Source organism: Cervus canadensis, chromosome 5, assembly GCF_019320065.1.
Source record: "Cervus canadensis isolate Bull #8, Minnesota chromosome 5, ASM1932006v1, whole genome shotgun sequence".
NCBI classification, from domain to species: domain Eukaryota; kingdom Metazoa; phylum Chordata; class Mammalia; order Artiodactyla; family Cervidae; genus Cervus; species Cervus canadensis.
This window is the reverse complement of record NC_057390.1, coordinates 3,338,555-3,361,806: the sequence shown is the minus strand read 5'-3', so window position 1 is coordinate 3,361,806 and position 23,252 is coordinate 3,338,555. Positions and strand designations below refer to the sequence as shown.

At 40.7% G+C, this 23,252-nt stretch overlaps 1 protein-coding gene across 7 annotated transcripts in view; it reads right to left on the bottom strand.

The window, feature by feature from the left end:
* VWA3B (von Willebrand factor A domain containing 3B) overlaps positions 1 to 22,888 on the bottom strand; it is a 177,436-nt gene extending 154,548 nt beyond the window's left edge. For 6 of the 7 annotated variants that reach the window (XR_006269342.1, XM_043467856.1, XM_043467857.1 and 3 more), the window contains exons 1-3: positions 22,654 to 22,888; positions 17,135 to 17,362; positions 4,976 to 5,070 (exon numbers count right to left, since the gene is read on the bottom strand). Coding sequence is in view for 6 of the 7 variants with exons in the window: in XM_043467856.1 (XP_043323791.1) it covers positions 4,976 to 5,070; positions 17,135 to 17,330 (291 nt within the window). In the remaining variant the exon portion in view is untranslated. The remainder of the gene's footprint in view (positions 1 to 4,975; positions 5,071 to 17,134; positions 17,363 to 22,653) is intronic. The other variant, XM_043467860.1, reaches the window with a different exon arrangement.
* Between the last annotated feature and the right edge of the window lie 364 nt (positions 22,889 to 23,252).

The following is a 23,252-nucleotide window of genomic DNA, read 5'->3' as shown; positions in this document are numbered from 1 at the left end:
AGGAATAAATCTAAGGAGATAAAAGACCTATACTCAGAAAAATATTAAGATATTAATAAAAGAAATTAAATAAGACACAAAGAACTGGAAAGGTATTCCATGTTCATGGAAGAATTAATGTGGTTAAAATGACGATGCTACACAAGACAATCTACATATTTAATGCCTCTGTATTAAAATACCAATGGCATTTTTCACAGAACTAGAACAAATAATTCTAAAATTTGTATGGAAACACAAAAGACCCAGAATAGCCAAAGCAATCTTAAGAAAGAAGAACAGAGTTGGAGGTATCATGTTCCTTAACTTCAGGCTATATTACAAAGCTACAGCAATCAAAACAGTGTATGGTACTCGCACAAAAACAGACACATAGACTAATGGAGCAAAACAGAGAGCCCAGAAATAATGGGCAATTAATCTATGACAAAGGAGGCAGGAATACACCATGGGGAAAAGACACTCTAGTCAATAAATGGTGCTAGGAAAACTAGACATCTACTTATAAGAATAAAATTAGAATATTTGCTCACACTGCATATAAAAATAATCTTAAAACGGATTAAAGAACAAAATGTAATACTGGAAACCATAAAAATCCAAGAATAAAACATAGGCAGAACACTCTTTGATATAAATCATAGCAATATTTTTTGGATCTGTCTTCTAAGGCAAAAGAAACAAAATAAACAAATGGATTAAAGATTTTTCTCACAGCATACTAAACTACAGACAAAATGAAAATACAGTCTTCTAAATGGGAGAAAATATTTACAAATGATATAACTCACGAGGGGTTAATATCTAAAATAAACAGCCCACACACTCAATATTAAAAAAAAAACCACATGACTGAAAAAATGGGCCAAAGATCTAAACAGACATTTTGCCAAAAAAGATATATGGATAATTAACAGGCATATAAAAAGATGATCAACATCACCAATCATCAGAGAAATACGAATCAAAATCATAATGAGATATCACTTCCCACCAGTCAGAATGTCCATCATCGGCAAGACCACAAATAACGAATGATGGAGAAGGAACAGAGAAAAAGGGAACCTCTACACTGTTGGCAGGAACGTAATTGGTGTATCCACCATGAAAAACAGTGTGGAAGTGCTTCAAAACACTAAAAACACAACTGGAATATAATCTGGCAATTATCTTGGGTATATATCCAAAGGAAATGGAAACACTAATCTTGTGAAGATACATGCAGCCCAATGTTTATAGCAACATAGTATATATGAAGTAGATAATTAACAAGAACTTACTATATATAGCACAGGGAACTCAACTCAATAGTCTGTAACAATCTACAAGGGAAAAGAATCTGAGAAAGAATGAATATGTGCATACATACAACTAAATCACTTTGCCATGCACTTAAGACTAACACAATATTGTCAATCAGCTATTTGCTGTTGTTCCGTCACTAAGTTGTGTCCAGACTCTGCAACTGCAGAGGTTTCCTTTATCTCTATTACCATTAACTGTAGCATGCCAGGCTTCCCTGTCCTTCACTATCTCCTGGAGTTTGCTCAAACTCATGTCCATTGAGTCAGTGATGCTACCCAATACTCTAATATAAAATAAGAATTAAATTTTTAAAAATTTGTATTCAACAAATCTAGATAAAATTCAGATATTCCAAAGAAAACTAGGTGGGGTAGGGAAGAAATTAGGTAGAAGAAAAGCAAGATCAGCAAAGCCAGACTGAAAAAAAAATTTCACTGAAACATCTGCCTAACTCAGTTCAGTTCAGTTCAGTCCAGTCACTCAGTCATGTCCGACTCTTTGCAACCCCATGAATCGCAGCACACCAGGCCTCCCTGTCTATCACCACCTCCCGGAGTTTACCCAAACCTGTGTCCATCAAGTCAGTGATGCCATCCAGCCATCTCATCCTCTGTCGTCCCCTTCTCCTCCTGCCCCCAATCCCTCCCAGCATCAGGGTCTTTTCGAATGAGTCAACTCTTCTCATGAGGTGGCCAAAGTATTGGAGTTTCAGCTTCAGCATCAGTCCTTCCAATGAACACCCAGGAATGATCTTTAGGATGGACTGTTTGGATCTCCTTGCAGTCCAAGGGACTCTCAAGAGTCTTCTCCAATACCACAACTCAAAAGCATCAATTTTTTGGCTCTTTCTTCACAGTCCAACTCTCACATCCATACATGACCCCTGGAAAAACCATAGCCTTGACTAGATGGACCTTTATTGACTGCTTTTTAATATGCTGTCTAGGTTGGTCACAACTTTCCTTCCAAGGAGTAAGCGTCTTTTAATTTCATGGCTGCAATCACCATCTGCAGTGATTTTGGAGCCCCCAAAAATAAAGTCTGACACTGTTTCCACTGTTTCGCTATCCCATGAAGTGATGGGACCAGATGCCATGATCTTAGTTTTCTGAATGTTGAGCTTTAAGCCAACTTTTTGTCTCTCCTCTTTCACTTTCAATCAAGAGGCTTTTTAGTTCCTCTTCACTCTCTGCCATAAGGGTGGTGTCATCTGCATATCTGAGGTTATTGATATTTCTCCCGGCAATCTTGATTCCAGCTTGTGCTTCTTCCAGCCCAGCTTTTCTCATGATGTACTCTGCATATAAGTTAAACAAGCAGGGTGACAATATACAGCCTTGACGTACTCCTTTTCCTATCTGGAACCAGTCTGTTGTTCCATGTCCTGTTCTAACTGTTGCTTCCTGACCTGCATACAGGTTTCTCAAGAGGCAGGTCAGGTGGTCTGGTATTCCCATCTCTTTCAGAATTTTCCACAGTTTATTGTGATCCACACAGTCAAAGGCTTTGGCATAGTCAATAAAGCAGAAATAGATGTTTTTCTGGAACTCTCTTGTTTTTTCGATGATCCAGTGGATGTTGGCAATTTGATCTCTGCCTTTTCTAAAACCAGCTTGAATGTCTGGAAGTTCATGGTTGATGTATTGCTGAAACCTGGCTTGGAGAATTTTGGCTTGGAGAATTTTGAGCATTACTTTACTAGCATGTGAGATGAGTGCAATTGTGCAGTAGTTTGAACATTCTTTGGCATTGCCTTTCTTTGGGATTGGAATGAAAATGGACCTTTTCCAGTCCTGTGGCCACTGCTGAGTTTGCCAAATTTGCTGGCATATTGAGTGCAGCACTTTCACAGCATCATCTTTCAGGATTTGAAATAGCTCAACTGGAATTCCATCACCTCCACTAGCTTTGTTTGTAGTGATATTTTCTAGGGCCCACTTGACTTCACATTCCAGGATGTTTGGCTTTAGGTGAGTGATCACACCATCGTGATTATCTGGGTCATGAAGATCTTTTTTGTACAGTTCTTCTGTGTATTCTTGCCACCTCTTTATCTGCCTAACTACAACATGCCAAAAACATTTCTGAAAATGCTTCTAAACATGCCAGCATATCTGCCTGGCTTCCTCTAAGGGGTGCCATCCCAGTACCCATCCTCATGCTCATGGCGTTTGTCCTGTGTCCTCTTGTCTCTCAGGCCAAGCTCCCCTGTACCTAGATCACTTGATCACCCAGAACTACCACCAACACGTTAGGGGCTGCCCTTGAAAGGTGACACACAAATAAAGCGTCATTCACATAGGTCAGGAACAATCATGCAAGGCCCTCCAGGGTGTTGGTGGGGGGCAGGAGATATACAAAAGGAATGAGAAAAAATGGTGCCCTATTCTGTGAAGAATCTGTTTTAAAAAGATATGGTATTAAAAAAAAAAAAAACCTTTCAACAATCCTCACAACACCTTAAGGAAGGTGTGTCTCCTGAACACACCATGTAATTCTATGTTTTCACGCCTTGGCTCATGCTCAGCACTCTGCCTTCAGCTCCTTTCATTTTCACCACCAACTCTGTCTCTCAAGCTTATTCCTGAAGCAGAAGCATTACCTCCTGCTGCTTTCCATGGCCCCCTAAAGCGCGTTCCTAACCCCCTCGCCAGGCTTCGCAGCACTTACAACAAGCCACCACCACAACATGGAAACCAGGGTGGGACCGTGTCACAGGGGCCATGAAGGTGGAACTGAATGGCAAAGACAGACATATTCGGTATTTCTGCATTGATTTTTAAGGTGATTCAGACAAAAAAAAAAACATTTTGTACACCAAATTCAAAATTCCATGGATATTATTGTTTGTATGTGTGCTAAATCACTTCAGTTGTGTCCAACTCTTTGAGACCCCATGGACTGCAGCCTGCCAGGCTCCTCTGTCCATGGGATTCTCCAGGCAAGAATATTAGAGAGGGTTGCCATTTCCTTCTCCAGGGGATCTTCCCAACCCAGGAATTGAACTCCCTCTCTTATGTCTCCTGCATTGGCAGGCGGGTTCTTTACCACTAGTGGTACCTGGGAAGCACTTCTAAACAATATTATTGTTTGGGAACAGTCTAAGTATGAGAGTAATGTATATTTTTTAAATACTAAGAAATAACAGTCCAAGTGGACTCTACATGGATGTACAGTGACATGAACAAGTATCCATGAAGCAACATGATGGGACGTGTGTCTCTGGAGCTCCCTGTGGTGGCCGGGGTGTGCACAGGGCCTGACATTTGTGGCGGGTGCAGGAATCACATGTTGAATTGCTGGGAATGAAGGACTCCAGTACAAGGTGCCACTCTCTCTATATACACTACTACCTGCATCAGTGGTTCTTTATTTCTAGAGCACCTGTCAGGTAACAGCAGCCTGCTCTTGCCTTTCAGATGACCCCTGTCATACTGTTTTTTTCCCTTTATTTTCCAGGTAAAGTGTTGATGTGCAAACGTCTTCACCTCTCGTCAGGTGCTTTCTGCACTCATCTCTAATGGGTCAAGTTCCTGGGCTGTGACTTTCACCATCCCTACACTGTCAGAAGAAATCCTCCAGCACTGATAAGGCCCTAACTTGGCAGCCTCTCTGTGTCAACCTCAGCAGTATGTCCCTGGACCTGCCCATCAAGGGAACTCCAACTTACATTGTACACTCTGCCATCTTCTGTCGTGTAGATCTGTGGAAACAGGCCGTTTGCATACCGGGAAGCCACAAGTCTCCCCAGAGACATCACATAATCTGCATGTATATAAAGAAAAGCAGTCAAAATGGTACAACATCAACATTTATTTTTATTTCCAAATACTTATCTCTGACATCAAATTATATCTGTGATGCTTAGAGTTCTGTTCTAGATAATGAAGTATTTCCAGGCACTATGATAAATGTGACTGTTATAACACCAAATGTATGAATGAATGGGAAGGAAGAACAGTGTTTATTTCTTGGTCTCCTGGGTCTTTTGCCCAAAACTATTAAGGCAGAGGTCAGAAAGATGACATAGAAGTTATGTTTAATTCCAGAAATCTTTTATTTGGGACTTGGATTTAGTTTTCAGAATTTTAAAAATTAAACCTAGGGGCTTCTCTGGTGGTTCAGTGGTTAAGAATCTGCCTGCCAATGCAGGGGACACGGGTTCCATCCCTGCTCCTGGAGGATCCCATATGCCATGGGGCAACTAAGCCCATGAACCACAACTGCTGAGCCCACATACCCTAGAGCCTGTGCTCTGCAACAAAAGAAGCCGCCTCAATGAGAAGTCTGCACACCACTAGAGAGTAGTCCCCACTCGCCACGACTTGAGAAAGACCACATGCAACAACAAAGACCCAGCACAGCCAAAAATTAAATTAATACAAATTTTAAATATTATACTTAGATATTATCTACTGTTCTCTCAAGGAGGAGGTTGTGAATAAATGAGATGAAGCAAGAGTCAGAATACTCATACAGAATGTCAAAACCACTTTCTTCTCAGAGCATATGCACAGCTGTTCAACATCAACCCCATAAACCCTCACTGAACACCCACTATGTGCTAGACACAGTGTTTCCAGAATGGGAATACAATGCTTCCTGAAACATGGTCATTCCCTCACAGAACTAAAATAAAGTTTCATGGACTAGTTATGACTTGGCAAGACAGAGATGAGGTAAGGCTTCAGGAACTGTTTTTATTGTGATGATTATTTTGTTATTATTATAAATTATTAAGTCCCAAAAGTGGTGAAGAAAAAGGTGATACTCTTGGATCCAACACTTCCTTTCCTCTGCCTTTCTAGGGAGGCAGGATCACAGCCTGCTTGGGAAAGGCAGGAAGGGCAAGGCTACATTTTATAGGCTAGGCTTGGTCCCAAATCACCAGCAATGATAAAATTTATAAGTCTTGAAGTTCAATGTCCATAATAGGAAAGAGCAAAGAATGGGTACTTGAATTCTGTCAGCAATAACCTCATTTAATAAATCTCTCAAACTCTAAAACCTTCATTTCTAAGATTTCAACATTGTGACTGACATTTATAGAGCAACTTCACATCACCAGCAGCATTCTGTCTTTACCTCAGGCATTTATCTGGAGTCAGGAGAGAGGACTGTGTTTTTGAGAACTGAAGGAGATGAATTTATGTAAGCCTCCATCAGTGGTATTGCCAATTAAAATGAAAGGCATTGTGAATTCCTCATTCAATAATTGTGAAGTAGGTTTTATTGGCTAACTCTTACATAGAAAAAAAAAAAACCTCTGGACAAAATATTTAAAAAGCTACTTGAAGGCACTAGAGAACAATCAAGAACAGGCAGAAACTGGAGTGGCATTAATTCTTGAAAGAAGTAAATTGGTGAGTTCTGCATTTATTTAACAGGAGAGACAGTTTGAAGTTTGAGTCCGACCAAGTTAACTGCTTGCTAGGATAAGAATCAGATCTACACCCATGAAATGATAAGTGGATAAACAAACTGTGCAATAACCATACAATTCATCTTCTGAGAGTAACTGACCATAAAAAGAATAAAGTTCTGGTATATGCTACAACATACTAATAGATGAATCTTAAAAATATCATGTTAAATGAAAGATATCAGTCATAAAGGGGCTTCCTGGCAGAGGATGAGATGGTTGGATAGCATCACCAACTCAATGGACATGAATGTGAGCAAACTCCCGGAGATAGTAAGGACAGGGGAGCCTGGCATGCTGCAGTTAATGGGCTTGCAAAGAGTCAGACACAACTTAGCAACTGAACAACAACAAAAACTGGTGGCTCAGTTGTAAACGACCCGCCTGCCAATGTAGGAGACTCGGGTTCTATCCCTGGGTCAGGAAGATCCCCTAGAGAAGGAAATGGCAACCCACTCCAGTATTCTTCCCTGAGAAATCCCATGGACAGAGGAGCCTGGTGGGCTACAGTCCATGGGGTCGCAAAAGAGTGGGACACAACTTAGCAACTAAACAATAACAATCAGTCAAAAAACATCCCACATTATATGACTCTATTTATATGAAATGTGCAGAACAAGCAAATCCAGAGAGATAGAAAGTAGATTACTTTGGTCTGGGGGCTTATGGGCAGGGTGTATAGCTAAGAAGTACAAGGTTTATTTCTGAGGTGATGAAAATTTTCTTTAAGTTGACTGTGATGATAGTTGCACATATCTGTGAATATACTAAAGAATATTGAATTATACATTTTAAATTGGTTAATGGTATAGAATGTGAATTACATCTCAATAAAGCTGTTATTTCTGATAAAACAGATATGAGAGGGACTTCCCTGGCAGTCCCAGGGGTTAAGACTATGCATTTCCACTGCAGGCAGCACAGGTTTGATCCCTGACTTGGGAACTAGGATTCCACATGCCACATAGCATGATCAAAAACAATTTTTTTAAAGTAGATATGAGAATATAGCTGGGTTTTTTTAAATCAATTTTTATTGGAGTATAATTGCTGTATAATGTTGTGTTAGTTTCTACTATACAGCAAAATGAATCAGTCATACCTGAACTAGCTGTCTTCTATTGGGATAAACATTAAAGAGATTTGCAAAAATGTAAAATAGAGCCACTCTTCCTGCTAACATTTTCATTTTTAAAAATTTACTTATTTTTCTTAAAAATGTTATGCTAACATATAATAGGTTTGTGACTTTTAAATGAACAAATATTTTTAAAGGTTTTAGTTTTAACTTCCAATACAACAAATATCAATAGACATAAAATGCATATATTCTAAGTATAAGAGATTAAAAATGAGTACATGACATGAACATGTATAAAGGAAATGTAATGAATAAAGAAGCATCAGGGTAAAAGCACTTACATTCCCTGGTGGTTCAGTGGCAAAGAATCCCCCTGCCAATGCAGAAGACCTGGGTTCAATCCCTGGGTCAGGAAGATCCCCTGGAGAAAGGAAATGGCAATCCCCTCTAGTATTCTTGCCTAGAAAATCTCAATCCATGCGGTGGCAAAAGACAGACATGACTGGGTGACACTCTAATGACAAAACAAAATGACAACAACAATTCTAATGACAGTGGTTTTCTCATCAGAAATCATGGAGGGGGCTTCCCTGTGAATCCACCTGCCAATGCAGGAGACCTGGGTTTGATCCTTGATCCGGGAAGATCTCACATGCCTTGGAGCAACTAAGCCTATGGGTCACAACTACTGAGCCTGTGCTCTAGAGCCTGGGGGCTGCAACCACTGAAGACGGCACGCCCTAAAGCCTGTGCTCCACCACAGAGGAAGCCACTGCAACGCGAAGCCTGGACGTCACAACTAGAGAGCAGCCCCTGCTCTCCACAACCAGACAAAAGCCTTACAACAACAAAGACCCAGCACAGCCAAAGAAATCATGGAGGCCAGAAGGAAGCAGCTTCTTTGTTTCTTTGTTTTGGCTGTGCCTCACAGCACATGGGATCTTAGTTCCCCAACCAGAGATGGAACCTGTGCCCCCTGCAGTGGAAGTGCAGAGTCTTAACCACTGGACTGCCAGGGAGGTACCTACACAGTCTCTCTTACGTGCTAAAAGAACTGTCAACACCAAATCTTATACCTGGTGAAATTACTCTTCAGGAATAAAGGAGAAATAAAGATACTGTCAGACAAAGAAACTAAAAAAAAAAAAAAATGTTCCCAGCAGAGCTATTCTCATAGAATAAATAAAGTTCTATAGACAGGAAGGAGATGATAAAAGAAAGAACTCTGAAACATCAGGAAGGAAGAACACAGTAAGTAAGCAGTAAGCAGTAAGCAGACTCTTCTTGAATTTTCTAAATTGCTTGATGGTTGAATCAAAAACTACAGTACAGCCTAATGTGATTCTCAATGTACAAAAAAATAAAGCACATTAAAAATGAGGCGATTCAAGGGACATAAAGGGAAATAGATTCCATTCTTCATTCAAACTGGTAAAATGCTGATATCAGGAGACTTTGATATGTTACATATTTATAATGTAATACCTAGCACAACCACTAAAAGAGCTGTATGAAGAGATACACTCAAAAATATTATAGATAATTTTTTTTTAATTCTGAAAAGTGTTTAAGAAACCCAGAGCTAGGCAGGAAAAAGAAACAAATGGAAAACAGACAAAAAAAGAAAACAAAAAAACAAAATAGCAAACTCTAACATACAAATAATTATATTAAATACAAATGGTATAGATACAACAATTAAAAGAGATTAGCAAACAGGATTTAAAAACTGATTAAATAATGTGTCTGAGAAACTTGCTTCAAATATACTGATATATAAGTTAAATGGACAAAAAAGATGTCATGTAAATATGAATAAAAACAAAGCAGAGTTGATTGTATTAATGTAAAAAAAGTACACCACAGAGCAAAGAATATTACTAAGGGTAGAGGAGGAGATTATATAATTATAAAAGTGTCAATTCACCAGGAAGACTTTGAAATTCTAAAGGTACATGCACTAAACAACAGGGACACACATATGTAAAGCCAAGACTGATAGAACTGAAAGTAGAAATACACAAAGCCACAGTTGTAGCTGGAGATTTCAATATCACTCCTCTCAACAACTGATAGAATAACAGAAAATCAGCAAGGATACTCAACAACACCATCATAAACAGGATCTAGTTGGCATTTTGTTTGTTTGTCAAAGGTATTGTCAAGGGCTTTATTTTTTTTTCATTTATTTTTATTAGTTGGAGGCTAATTACTTTACAATATTGTAATGGGTTTTGTCATACACTGACATGAATCAGCCATGGATTTACATGTGTTCCCCATCCCGATCCCCCCTCCCACCTCCCCCTCTACCCGATCCCTCTGAGTCTTCCCAGTGCACCAGGCCCGAGCACTTGTCTCACGCATCCAACCTGGGCTGGTGATCTGTTTCACTATAGATAATATACATGTTTCGATACTGTTCTCTTGAAACATCCCACCCTCGCCTTCTCCCACAGAGTCCAAACGTCTGTTCTGTACATCTGTGTCTCTTTTTCTGTTTTGCATGTAGGGTTATCATTACCATCTTTCTAAATTCCATATATATGTGTTAGTATGCTGTAATGTTCTTTATCTTTCTGGCTTACTTCACTCTGTATAATGGGCTCCAGTTTCATCTGTCTCATTAGAACTGATTCAAATGAATTCTTTTTAATGGCTGAGTAATATTCCATGGTGTATATGTACCACAGCTTCCTTATCCATTCGTCTGCTGATGGGCATCTAGGTTGCTTCCATGTCCTGGCTATTATAGACAGTGTTGCGATGAACACTGGGGTACACGTGTCTCTTTCAGATCTGGTTTCCTCAGTGTGTATGCCCAGGAGTGGGATTGCTGGGTCATATGGCAGTTTTATTTCCAGTTTTTTAAGGAATCTCCACACTGTTCTCCATAGTGGCTGTACTAGTTTGCATTCCCATCAAAAGTGTAAGAGGGTTCCCTTTTCTCCACACCCTCTCCAGCATTTATTGCTTGTAGACTTTTGGATAGCAGCCATCCTGACTGGCGTGTAAGCAAGGTGAAAAGACAGTCCTCAGACTGGGAGAAAATAATAGCAAACGAAGCAACAGACAAAGGACTAATCTCAAAAATATACAAGCAACTCCTGCAGCTCAATTCCAGAAAAATAAATGACCCAATCAAAAAATGGGCCAAAGAACTAAACAGACATTTCTCCAAAGAAGACATACAGATGGCTAACAAACACATAAAAAGATGTTCAACATCACTCATCATCAGAGAAAGGCATTTATTTAAAAAAAAAAAAAAACAATGTTCTATACAACAACAAAAGAATACACATTCTTTTCAAGTACCACAGAATATATACCAAGATAAACCATATCCCAGGCTATCAAACAGACCTCAAAAAATCTAAAAGAATTGAAACAGAGTATGTTCTCTGTCCACAATGGAAACAAATAAACATCAATAATAAAAGATAACAAAAAAGTCTCCAAAATCTTGGAAACTAAATAACATGCTTCTAAAAAAAATTCCTTGAGTCAAAGAGGAAATCTCAACAGAAATAAAAAATTCTTTCTTAAGTGAAATGAAACTGAATGAAATGATATTGATTTGACAATGATTTGACAACGACAAATTGATGATGAAATGATAATACAACATATAAAAACGTGAGGGACACAGCTTAAATGGTCTCAAGAGAGAAATTTACAGCACTAAATTCTGACATAAGATGAGCTGAAAAGTCTCAGATCAATCATCTAAAACTGGGCTTCCCTGGTGGCTCAATGGTAAAGAATCTGCCTGTCAATGCAAGAGACCTGGGTTTGATCCCTGGTCTGGAAAGACCCCACATGCCTTGGAACAACTAAGTCCGTGTAGCACAACCACTGAGCCCGTGCTCTAGAGCCTGGACCCCAACTACTGAAGCCCCCGCATCCTAGAGTCTGTGCTCCTCAAAAGGAAAAGTCACCACAATGAGAAGTCGGTGCAGCACAACTGGAGTAAAAAGCGCTCAGAGCAATGAAGACCCAGCACAGCTTAAAAAAAAACAAAACTAAAGCTCCCAAAGAAATAATAAAAGTCAAAGCAGAAATCAATTAAATTAAAAATAGGAAAAATAGAGAAAATCAATGAAATTAAAAACTGGTGTTTTAATTAGATCCATACTGACAAACCCCTAGCAATGCTAACAAAGATAAAAACAGAGTAGACATGAATTGGCTTAGTCTCATTGAGTTAGACAAGACTGTGGTCCTGAACTGACTGGACCGAGACATGGATTACTGATACCAGGAAACAAAACAGGGACTATCACTTAAAACCCTACAGACATCAAAAGAACAATGGAATACTACAGAGAACTTTAGGGCTTCCCAGGTGGTGCAGTGGTAAAGAATCCACCTGCCAATGCAGGAGACAAAAGAGACACAGGTTCAATCCCTGGGTCTGGAAGATCCCCTGGAGGAGAATATGGCAACCCACTCCAGTATTCTTGTTTGGGAAATACCATGGACAGAGGAGCCTGGCAGGCTATAGTCCATGGGGTTGCAAAAGAGTTGGACAGGACTCAGCGCCTAAAGAACAACTTACCACCTTACATTCCTGGACATTTATCCCAGAGAAGTGGAAATGAATGCTTACATAAAAACCTGTAAACAAGTGTTCATAGCAGCTTTATTTGCAATATCCCCAAACTGGAAAAAACCCAGTTATCTTTTAATGAGTGACAAGTTAAATAAACAGCAGTACATCCATACCATGGAATACTGCTCTATAATAAAAAGAAACAAACTACTGATAGATGCAACAACCTGAATGAACCTCAAAGAAATAATACCAAATGAAAAAATTCCAATCCCAAAGGGTCATATGTGATACCATACACATACTATATATGATTCCATATACATAAATGATCTCTAAATGAGAAAATTATAGATATGGAAAACAGACTGGTGGTTGCCAGAAGTTAAGAATGTTGGAAGATAGGGTGTCTGTATGACTATAAAGGGGTACCACAAGGGAGATCTTTGTGGTGATAAACAGTTCTGTGTCTTGATTGTGGTGGTGGTTATACAAACCATACAAGAAATAAAATTGCATAGAATTAGCCACATACTGTGTATCTATGTAAAATTCCTGAATTTGGTACTATGCTACGATTTTATATAACCATTAGGGGAATTGGGTGAAGGGTATGTGGGATCTGTCTATATTATCTTTGCAACCTCCTGTGACTATATCACTCCAGAATAAAAAAACTATGTCAATCAATCAATGATACAAAAAAAGAAGGTGAAATAAGGATAATATCAGATAACAACTGAGAAAAATCTGTCACCAGAAGACTACCACTACAAGAAATGCTAAAATGAAATTCTTTAGGAAAAAACACCAGATAGAACTTCAAATCTGGAAAGACAAAGGAAAGACAAATATTATAAATAGTATTTAAATATGTGGATTTTAAGATGCTATTTTTTCCCACTCATTTTCTTTTAAAAGACATATGAATTTTTAAAGCAATAATTATAACACTGGATTGTGAGATTTGTAATATATACAAAAATAAAATATATTTAAACAATAACACCAAGGACAGGAGTAGAGAATAAGTGGAGCTATACTGTTGTAAGATTCTTACATTGTACATGAAGTAGTGCAAAGCTCACTTTTACCAGATTGTGACAAGTTAAGGATATAATTAAGAGAGTAACCACTGAAAATATAATGCAAAAAGGTGTACCTTAAAGTCCTATTGAAATTGAAATAAAAATAAAAATGTAACTAAATGAAATACAAAAATATTCAACATACCCAAAAGAGGGCAGAAAAGGAGGAACAGAGAGGGAAGAAAATGATGGGACAAATGGAAAACAAATAGTAAAATGGTATACCTAAATCTGGGCTTCCCTGGTAGCTCAGCTGGTAAAAAAAACCACTTGCAATGCAGGAAACCCTGCTTCGATTCTTGGGTTGGGAAGTTCCCCTGGAGAAGGAATAGGCTATCCAATCCACTACCCTTCGGCTTCCCTGGTGGCTCAGACGGTAAAGAATCTGCCTGCTATGTGGGAGACCTGGGTTTGATCCCCGAGTTGGGAAGATCCTCTGGAGGAGGGCATGGCAACCCACTCCAGTATTCTTTCCTGGAGAATCCCCACGGACTGAGAAGCCTGGCAAGCTACAGTCCATGGGGTCGCAAAGAGTTGGCGATGACAGAGCGACTAAGCACAGCACAGCACATACCTAAACCTAATTAAGTCAATTATTACATTAAATATGGAGAACCAAACTACAATTAAAAGACAGAGACTGGACTTCCCTGGTGGTCCAGTGGTTAAGAATCCACCTGCCAATGCAGGAAACATGAGTTTGATCCCTGGTCCAGGAAGATCCCACATGCCAGGGAGCAACTAAGCCTGAGAGTCACAGCTACCAAAGCCCATGTGTCTAGATCATGTGCTCCTTCACAACAGAAGCCAGCACTGAAAAGCCTGCACACTGCAACTAGAGAGTAACCGCTGTTCGCCACAACTAGAGAAAGCCTGTGCACAGCAACAAAGACCCAGCACATCCAAAAACAAACAAATAAATAACGAACAAACTAATGTAGGTAAACAACAAAAAGAGATTATGAGACTGAGTTAAAGGGGCACTCTTTAATGACATTACAACTGGTTTGAAAGTGAAAGAGTATAAACATGCATGCCATACAAAAATGAAGAACAAGGCAGTTGCAGTAGTTATATTAATGTTAGACAAAGCAAATGTCAAAACAAGGACTACCATCTGAGATAAAGTTGGACATTTCAAAATTATCAAAAGTTGCCAATTCATCAGTGAGATATGACAATCTTAAATGTGCAGGCATTCAGAGCTTCAAACTATATGAATAAAATTGATAAAACTAAAGGGAAAAATGGACAAATCCACTAGGGAAAAAAAATCACTAAAGATGTGAAATATCTCTATAATACTATCAAGCATCTTCACCTAATTAACATTTATGAATACCACTTAACAACTGCAAAATACACATCCCTTTCCAGCATGTATTACATGTGCAGCAAGATACACACTAGGACATAAGTCAAATGTCAATTTCAAAAGACTAATAGATGTTCTCTGAACTCAACAGAATTAAATTAGAAATCCAACAATGACAAAGAGCTATCTTTATTTATTTTTATTTTTTTTCAAAGAGCTATCTTTAAAAGCCCTAAAATATTTAAAAATTAAACAACATATTCCTTTTTAAAATATGAATCTAAGGAAAAAGATCATGAATCTAAGAAATCTAATCTAAGTATCCAAGAAAAATAGAAAAAAATATTTTAAACTGTGATTCAGCCTAAGCAATGCTTAGGGGAATACTTATAATTTCAATACTTAGGGGAGTACTTATAATTTTTCTCATACCTATATGAGAAAAAAAGAAAGGTTTAAAATTAATTATCCAAGTTTCCACCTTAAAAGCTAGAAAAAGAAATGCAAGTTAAAGTAGAAGTAAATACATAATGAAGATCAAAGCAGATACCAATGAAATGGAAAGCAAAGAATATTAAAAAAAAAAATCAACAAACCCAACATTTGATTCTTTAAAAAGAGGTATGATATACCCCTAACAAGACTTTATCAAAAAAAGTGAAAGAAAACACAAATTATCAATATTGGAAATGAAAGCAGTAACATCACTACACATTCTACAGGCATTTAAAAAATGTCAAGGCAATATTTTGAACATGTTTTGCCAATATGTTAGAAAACATGCACAAAATGGACAAATTCCTTATAAAACAACTTTCCAAAACTGACATGATGAAACAAAATTTGAATAGTTTTATGTCTATTACAGAAATTGAATTTCTTATCAAACTTTTCTTACAAACTCCAGGCTCAGATAAGTTTAACCAGTGAGTTCTATCAAACATTTAAAGATGAACTAGTACCAATCATGTACAAACACCATCAGAACACAGAGGAGAAGGCAATACTTCCAAATCATTTTATGAGGCCAACATAATCCTGATACCAAAACCTAATAAGGACATTAAAAGAGAATTACAGAGTAACATCCCTCATGATCTTAAATGGAAAAATCCTTGACAAAATATGAAGAATTGCTATTTTGCTAATGTTAATGACTGAATTATATTAATTTGAAACATGAGACAAAACCTTTTTCAGCTTGTTTCTTTGTATAGGAATCCCATAGACCCTGACTCTGGCAGACTCCTCCTATTCAAAGGGTGAAAGTGAAAGTGTTAGTCGCTCAGTCATGTCTGACTCTGAGACCCCATGGACAAGGCTCCTCTGTCCATGGGATTCTCCAGGCAAGAATACTGGAGTGGGTTGCCATTCCCTTCTCCAGGGGATCTTCCTGATCCAGAGACTGAAGCTGGGTCTCCTGCATTGCAGGTGGATTCTTTACCATCTTAGCCCCAGGGAAGCCTATTCAAAGGGTATTTAGATGGTATAGGATCAGCTGCTTTAGCCCCGTGTAGGCTGTCTATGGGATCGCACAGAGTTGGACATGACTGAAGCGACTTAGCAGCAGCAGCAGCAGGATAAATAAGAAAGCAGAGCCTGAATCCTGAAGATCAAGGCCTTGCTGTTAGGATGGGTCCCCAGGTCAGTCTGAAACCCCTACATCCCCTGCTGTATATCTCCTCACACATTTCCCTGCTCCCTGTTGGAGGGCAATACTCCTGGGAATTGAAAATCAACATTGTAACCAACACATTTAGAAGAAACTGGCCCATTACCACAAGCAGGCCACAATAGGAAAATAGCGAGTTCCCCCTAAAACCACACAGACCTATTACCCTAGTCCATAGCCTACAAAAGGGGTTTGCACATGCCAGGGCAGGAGCAAGACATCTGCAGAGTGTGAAGGGTATAACTTATATTTAGGTTTTATTTCATCTTTAAAAGAAGAAAGAATGAAATTAAGTATTACTAATATTTAATAGGTGGATTGATGATTGTAAGTCTATATAATATACATATATTGGGGGTGCATGCGCAAATCTTTTTTACCCATAAGAATGTGAGACCAAAACAAACTCAGAGGAACATCCCTGGTGGTCCAGGGGCTAAGACTCTGCAATCCCAATGCAGGGGACCTGGGTTCAATCCCTGGTCAGGGAGTTAGATCCTACATGCTGCAACTCAAAGATCCTGCATGCTGTGACTATTAATAAGGCCTGGCACAGTCAAATAAATAAATATATTTAAAAAAAAAAACAACTCAGAGATGTGTGTTTTGAGGGGACTTCAGAACTGATGCTGCCTCCTCAAAGGCTAAAGGGCAGCATAATGTTTGGGTTTTCCAGTCAGCACTTTGTATTAATACCTTCACAATGTGGGAATCCAATCTGTGACAAAATCTGTTTCAAGGTCAATTTGTTGCTCTTAAGCCCATGCAGTTGAAGCCACTCCTCAGATGAGATGAGACTCTGCTTGACTGAGTCTGTTCTAGTGTCGCTCAGCCCCTCTTGCCTCCGAGTCTGGTCCTCAGAGATGGTGGAAGATAAGCCTGGTACTTCCATCTCTGAATTAGGATCTAAGTCACAGGAACCTCCTGTAAGGGCAATTGTCAAAATCAGATTTCCTGAAAATTTGGAAACAAGCTAATATCAACTGAGGACAGGTTTAACATAAATGACAGTACAGTCATTACACTGAATGCTATTTAGCACAGATAAAAATAATACAAAATTGTATACTTGTTGGCAAAGAGATACCTAAATGCATGACTAAAAGGTATCCATAAGATTCAATATCTATATGTGCATACCCCCACGCAGAAAAACATTGAGAAAGATATATGCCAATTTTACAGTAGTTTTCTCTGTGTGGTGAATACAAGGATTCACCATCCCATGTTTCATTCTCGGGGACTTTACTTGAAAGTTGTGGCTTTCTGGCTCAAGTAATCAGAAAGTTTAAGAGATCAGCCCAACTTAAGGCAATATACAACACACTGAACTGATCCAGACCTGCCTAAATAAAGCTGGTGTACACATGGAGGGAGGAGACTGTAATACAATCTTAGCTCACTCACCACTACTTTAGGCAGGGCCTGAAAATCTGGGGAAAGAGTAGAAAGCTCTGCTTCCCTTTGTATCTAGGAATGTGCGGTGCATGTAAATGGGTTCCCTGGAATGCAACATTTTCCAACAATGGAAAAATTCCCCTTTCCCATTTCTAAAATTCTCATCCTATTTCCAGAAATAGGATTTCTGGAATACTATCCAGAAATACTATTTCCAGAAAGTATCCCTGTTATAACAAGTAAATTTAGTCAAACAGAAATCAACTGGACCCAAGCTAGGGAGGTTTTGTGAAAAGACGTTAGATGTACTACTAGCAAACGTTTATTTAACTTTGTGTATTTTCTGTGTAGTATACATTTTCCCTACAGTAACCTAATGAGTAGGTAGTACTACTATTCCCATTTTACAAATGAGGAAACCAACACAGAGACGGCTTAACTAACTTGGCCAGTTCTCACAGCTGGTGGGGGATGGGGTGGTGGGAGGTATGTGGCTTAGATTCTAACCCGGGTCTTCCATTCCAGAGTCTATGTTCTGTGGACTTTACAATAAAAAAAAATCCAACTGCATGCAGCAACTTCCATTTGTTGGCCAGAAACTGGACTGAGTCTTTCAAAGACTATCTCACAAATTCTTCATATCGGTATCAGTTACCCACTGTTATCACCCTACTTACATTTGAGGAATTGGAACATGTTCAGGAGACATAGTCAGTAAAGCAGAAGCAGAAATCAAAGCCATTTCTTTACCACTCTGCCATGGTGATAAGTGACCTCTTCCCACATGGTCCTATGGTACAAGGCTACAGACTCCATACAACAGGACTGCTGTCCAGGAGGGCTCCTGGGTCCTCACTGAAGACAGAGCACTGACCTTTATTCTCAGAGCTCAGGCTCAATAAGGGTTTTCCAGGTGGCACTAGTGGTAAAGAATCAGAGACACAGCTTCGATTCCTGGGTCAGGAAGATCCCCTGGAGGACGGCATGGCAACCTACTCCAGTATTCTTACTTAGAGAATCCCCATGGACAGAGAAGCCTGGCGGGCTACAACCAATGGGGTCGCCAAGTGTTGGAAGCAATTAAGCACACATGCACAGGCTCAATAAGCTTTTTGACTTATTTTCAAGTTTTCAAAGATAATGATTTCTGGACTTCCCTGGTTGTCCAGTGGTTAAGAATCCGCCTGCCTATGCTGGGGTCATGGGTTCCATCCCTGGTCAAGGAAGATTCCACATGCTGCAGGGCAACTAAGTCTGTGCGCTGTAACTGAGCCTGAGCTCTGGAGCTGGTGCTCTGCAACAAGAGAAGTCATTGCAATTAGAGACACTGCAATTAGAGAGTAGCCCCCACTTGTTACAACTAGAGAAAGCCTGCAAGCAGCAGTGAAGACCCAGCACAGCTGAAAACTAACTAAATAAATAACAAATAAAGATAATGATTTCCATTTTAAGGTTTACGTGAATTTGTATTGTCCCTATATGTTGAATTCCAAATTTCAAACAAATGCATATTTTTGATGAAGGTCTTCTTTTTACTAAGGCTCAATTTGATGAGAACGTTACAATAGTAGTCAGAGAGCATCATGTAGGAGTTGGAAGATAAAGGATGAAAACTCTGTGTAGGTCCATTCTGCCATTTTAAGCAAGTGATTTCCTCCTCTCTGCACTGGTAACACATCCTGACTCCCAGGGCTCCCACAAGGAACAAATGTGTCAATGCGTGGATGAGAACTTGATATATCAGAAAGAACTATGTACAAATAAATTCCTTAAAAGTCATTACTCTTCATACTATTTGTAAGCTAATAAATGGACTTTTTAAGCTTTAAAAAAAAGTTATTACCCTTTAGTAATTGTGCCTTTTTCATATACCCACTTTTATCCAAACCTCCTTTTGGAAGTCCCAAAGTTCCCAGAGCTATGAAGTTTGGAATCCTCCTCCTCCTCCTTTAGAATCAGAGAATATGAAGACAGCAACAAGGGCAGACTAATATGCTTCTACTTTCTTTTTGAGATCTGTCCAACAAAGACTGCCAGCTGAAGGACTTTTAAATTTGGCCAATGGTTCCTACAGAAACTAGAAAAAGGAAGCTCAGAATATTTTTTACTATTTCATCATTTCCAGTTACTTTCTCTCTTTCCTGAACACACTCATCCACCTCCTGTAATCTTCTTGTGAAAGGGAGCTACATGCCTGAGGTTAAAAAAGGAGCACAGCTACACAAACTGCTTCACTAAGGCTAAACTGGATTTTGGAAGCTTAAAGAAGATTTTAGAAGAGCCATGGCTTTTGCTTTTAAGCCAAATGGACATATTCTCAATTCCAAACAAAGGGCAACTAAATCCTTCAGCTAAGGTGTATGCCCCAGTTCCTTTTGCATTTGAAAGATTTTCCTTTATCTTAAAATATTATTTATTTATTTATTTGACTGCACTGGGTCTTAGTTGCCACATGCCTAGTTGCAGCATATGGGATCTAGTTCCCTGATCAAGGTTAGAATCCAGGCCCCTGCAATGGGAGTACAGAGTCCCAGCCACTGGACTACCAGGGAAGTCCCTCAAATGATCTTTTTAAATAATTTTTTTAAGTCTAGTAGGCTCTGTCGGATCAGAGAACCTATAGGAGTCCTCCCAATTCACATCTTGACTTTTTTGGCTTTTTAGTGTGAGAATACCTGTATTTTTGGAAACGAAAGCTTAGAAAGCTGAACTTATCCAGAGAAAACAAGGAAGAAAGGAGAGAAAGGGCACCTCCAACAGAAGAGATCATTCTTCTCAAATGGGGTAAGAGGTACTCTGGAGAAGCAAGAAAGCTTCCAGAACAAAGTTGCCAAGTGAACTGACAAAGCAATCCTTCCACACAGCCCACCTGTTTTCCTACCTCTAAGCTGGTCTCAGGTCATTCTCCTGCATGGAATCTCAGCCTTGAAGGCCCATTTCCAATCCCATCTCCCCCATTAAGCCTCTCCAGAGGCCTCATCAAACTCCTGCAGCCTCCCCCTGAGAAAGCCCCAGTTTTTGCTTGGATATTCCACCCATATGGCCTTGGCCGCTTCAGGTATGTCCTCCCCAGATTGAAAGTAGATTCGATTACTACAGGGAAAAAACCACATGAATGTCCTCAGCACAGTGCCTTATATACAGCAGGTACTTTGTACAGGTGTTGAGTTGACTTAAATTGATCACTCAGAATTACTGAGAATCCTGATTGTTCCAAACAAGGCAAAGATTCGCAGAGTGGGAAATAGCTGTCTCTTTAAACAGACATTTTCCAGCTCTGACTATGTTATTATGATTAGTATTATAACTGAGTTTCTTTATCTGAGGTTATTACAATATAGAGGAATCCAGAAGTTAGAAATAACAAATTCCAGTTGAGCACTTCACTAAGTTTTAAAAGCTATCCAAGAGCCAAAGTTTTGGGAAATAGAAAAAGGTTTTCCTAAATAGAAAGAGGAAGTATAAATGGAAAAAAGAAAAAAAGAGAGAAGTGAAAGTGTGAGCTGGCAGCTGCAGGCAGGCAGAAGTTTGGGAAAAATATAGAAAGCTGTTTAAACTGGCGCAGTCCAAAGCCCCCCAGCAAGGTAACTAGGGGCTCTAGGTACAGTCACCCTGGAGCTGCTGGGTCTTTGGGTACCAGGCAGCAAGAGATGTCCCATGGCCGCCCTGAGCTGAGTACTGCAGAAGGCCTCATGCCTTAAGAGAGCAGTCCTGTATGGTTAGAGGTTGAGTGACAATGTTACTGCTCCGTTGTGTCTGACTGTGCGACCCCATGGACAGTGTAGCCTGCCAGGCTCCTCTGTCTATGGGATTCTCCAGGCAAGAATACTGGAATGGGTAGCCATTTCCTTCTCCAGGGGATCTTCCCGACCCAGGGATGGAACCCACATCTCCTACTTTGGCAGGCAGATTCTTTACTAGCTGAGTCACCTGGGAAGCCCTCGTCCCACCGTAGCGACCACCAGTGGCTGAGCTGGTGGTATAGTGGGTGCCTGCCTTGCTTCCACTGCTCTTCTAGCAGAAAGGTGCACTCCAGAAAGCAGCCGGTCCAAACCAATACCAGGCCGCTCCTGCAACTTCGCCCTCCAGCCCTTGGCTGAGTGAGGTTTGCAGGCGGCAGAGACCACGGTGGCCACGTGGCCACGGTGGACGTGCCCCATCAACCGGGATCACAGTCTAAGTTGGCCAGCGCCATGGGCCCAGGCGGCCGCGACCCCACCAGCCAGCCTATGACCAACGAAGTGGCCCTGGAGCTACCCCCTGCACCAAAACGGGGCTCCCTGTCCGCTTGTGCAGTGTGGGCGGCGGGAGCAGGCCGGTCAGTTGGGGTAGGCGGGGCTGAACCCAGAGAGGTGTGGGGGAGCTGGGCCTGCCTCAACGGAGCGCGCCGGCCCGCGCGCCAGGGAGGGAAGGGCCCTTCACACCTCGGGCTGGGGCTGAGGGGGCCACCACCACCACAATGCATGACTTCATTATAATTTAATTCAGTCTAAATATTTGGCACACTTCTACCTGCTTCACCTTATCACCGTCGGCCTAGAGTACAGACAAAACTTTTCCAAGCTGGGTCTCCACCGGGGCGAGCTTTACCCCCGGAATGAGGGGCGGTGCAAAGCGCTCTAGGGGTCGGGACGCGTTTCTGGGTCTGACCCTGGTATGAATTAGTTAAGTGACTCAGGGTAAGTCGCCGAGCTTTCCTCTAAGCGGGGGCCAGTCCAGCTCGTAAACTGTGGGATTCCAAGGCTTCCATCAGCCGCTTGTTGGCAACCTCGGCGCCTCAGGGGTTCTGACGTGAGGGGACAGCAGTCAGCACTTACGAGGCAACCTGTCAGGTGAAAGACCAGGCGGTTTCCGTCAGCAGCCACCCTCCCCTGCTTGGGGGGCCTTCCGGCCCGGGAGGACTGGCGAGGTACGCATCTCGGTTGATAAAGAGCTACTCCAGCGGGCTAAGTGTCCGAGCTTGGCGCTAAAGGATTCCAGCCGTTCTGTTTCTCTGTGACCCGAGCGCGACCTGGGGGCCACAGCGTCGCGCCTGTCGCTCGGACACCTCCAATCACGGCGCGGCTCCCCCGTCCGGCCCCGCCCACGGAGCGCGTGTCCGCGCGGAGGCGGAGCCAGGGGCGAAGGGGCGGGGCTCCGAGGAGGCGCTGGGAGCCGGTGCTTGGGCGCGGCCAGCGGCCGGGTGTGGGGGTCCAGCTGAGACAGAGGGACCTGAAGAACTGTGAACTGTAGTCTTGCAAGTTTGTGATTTTGGAGAGGGGCGGGGTAGGGGCTGCAGTTACCAAAATCCCTCCTTTCTATTGGATGTGAGTATTCCTATAGGCATTACTTTCTCCATTTGGCTTTGTTTTTAACCCTTATTTTTATTTGTAACAATGAGTAAGCAAAGAGAGCAAGACGTGATTTTTTTTTCAGT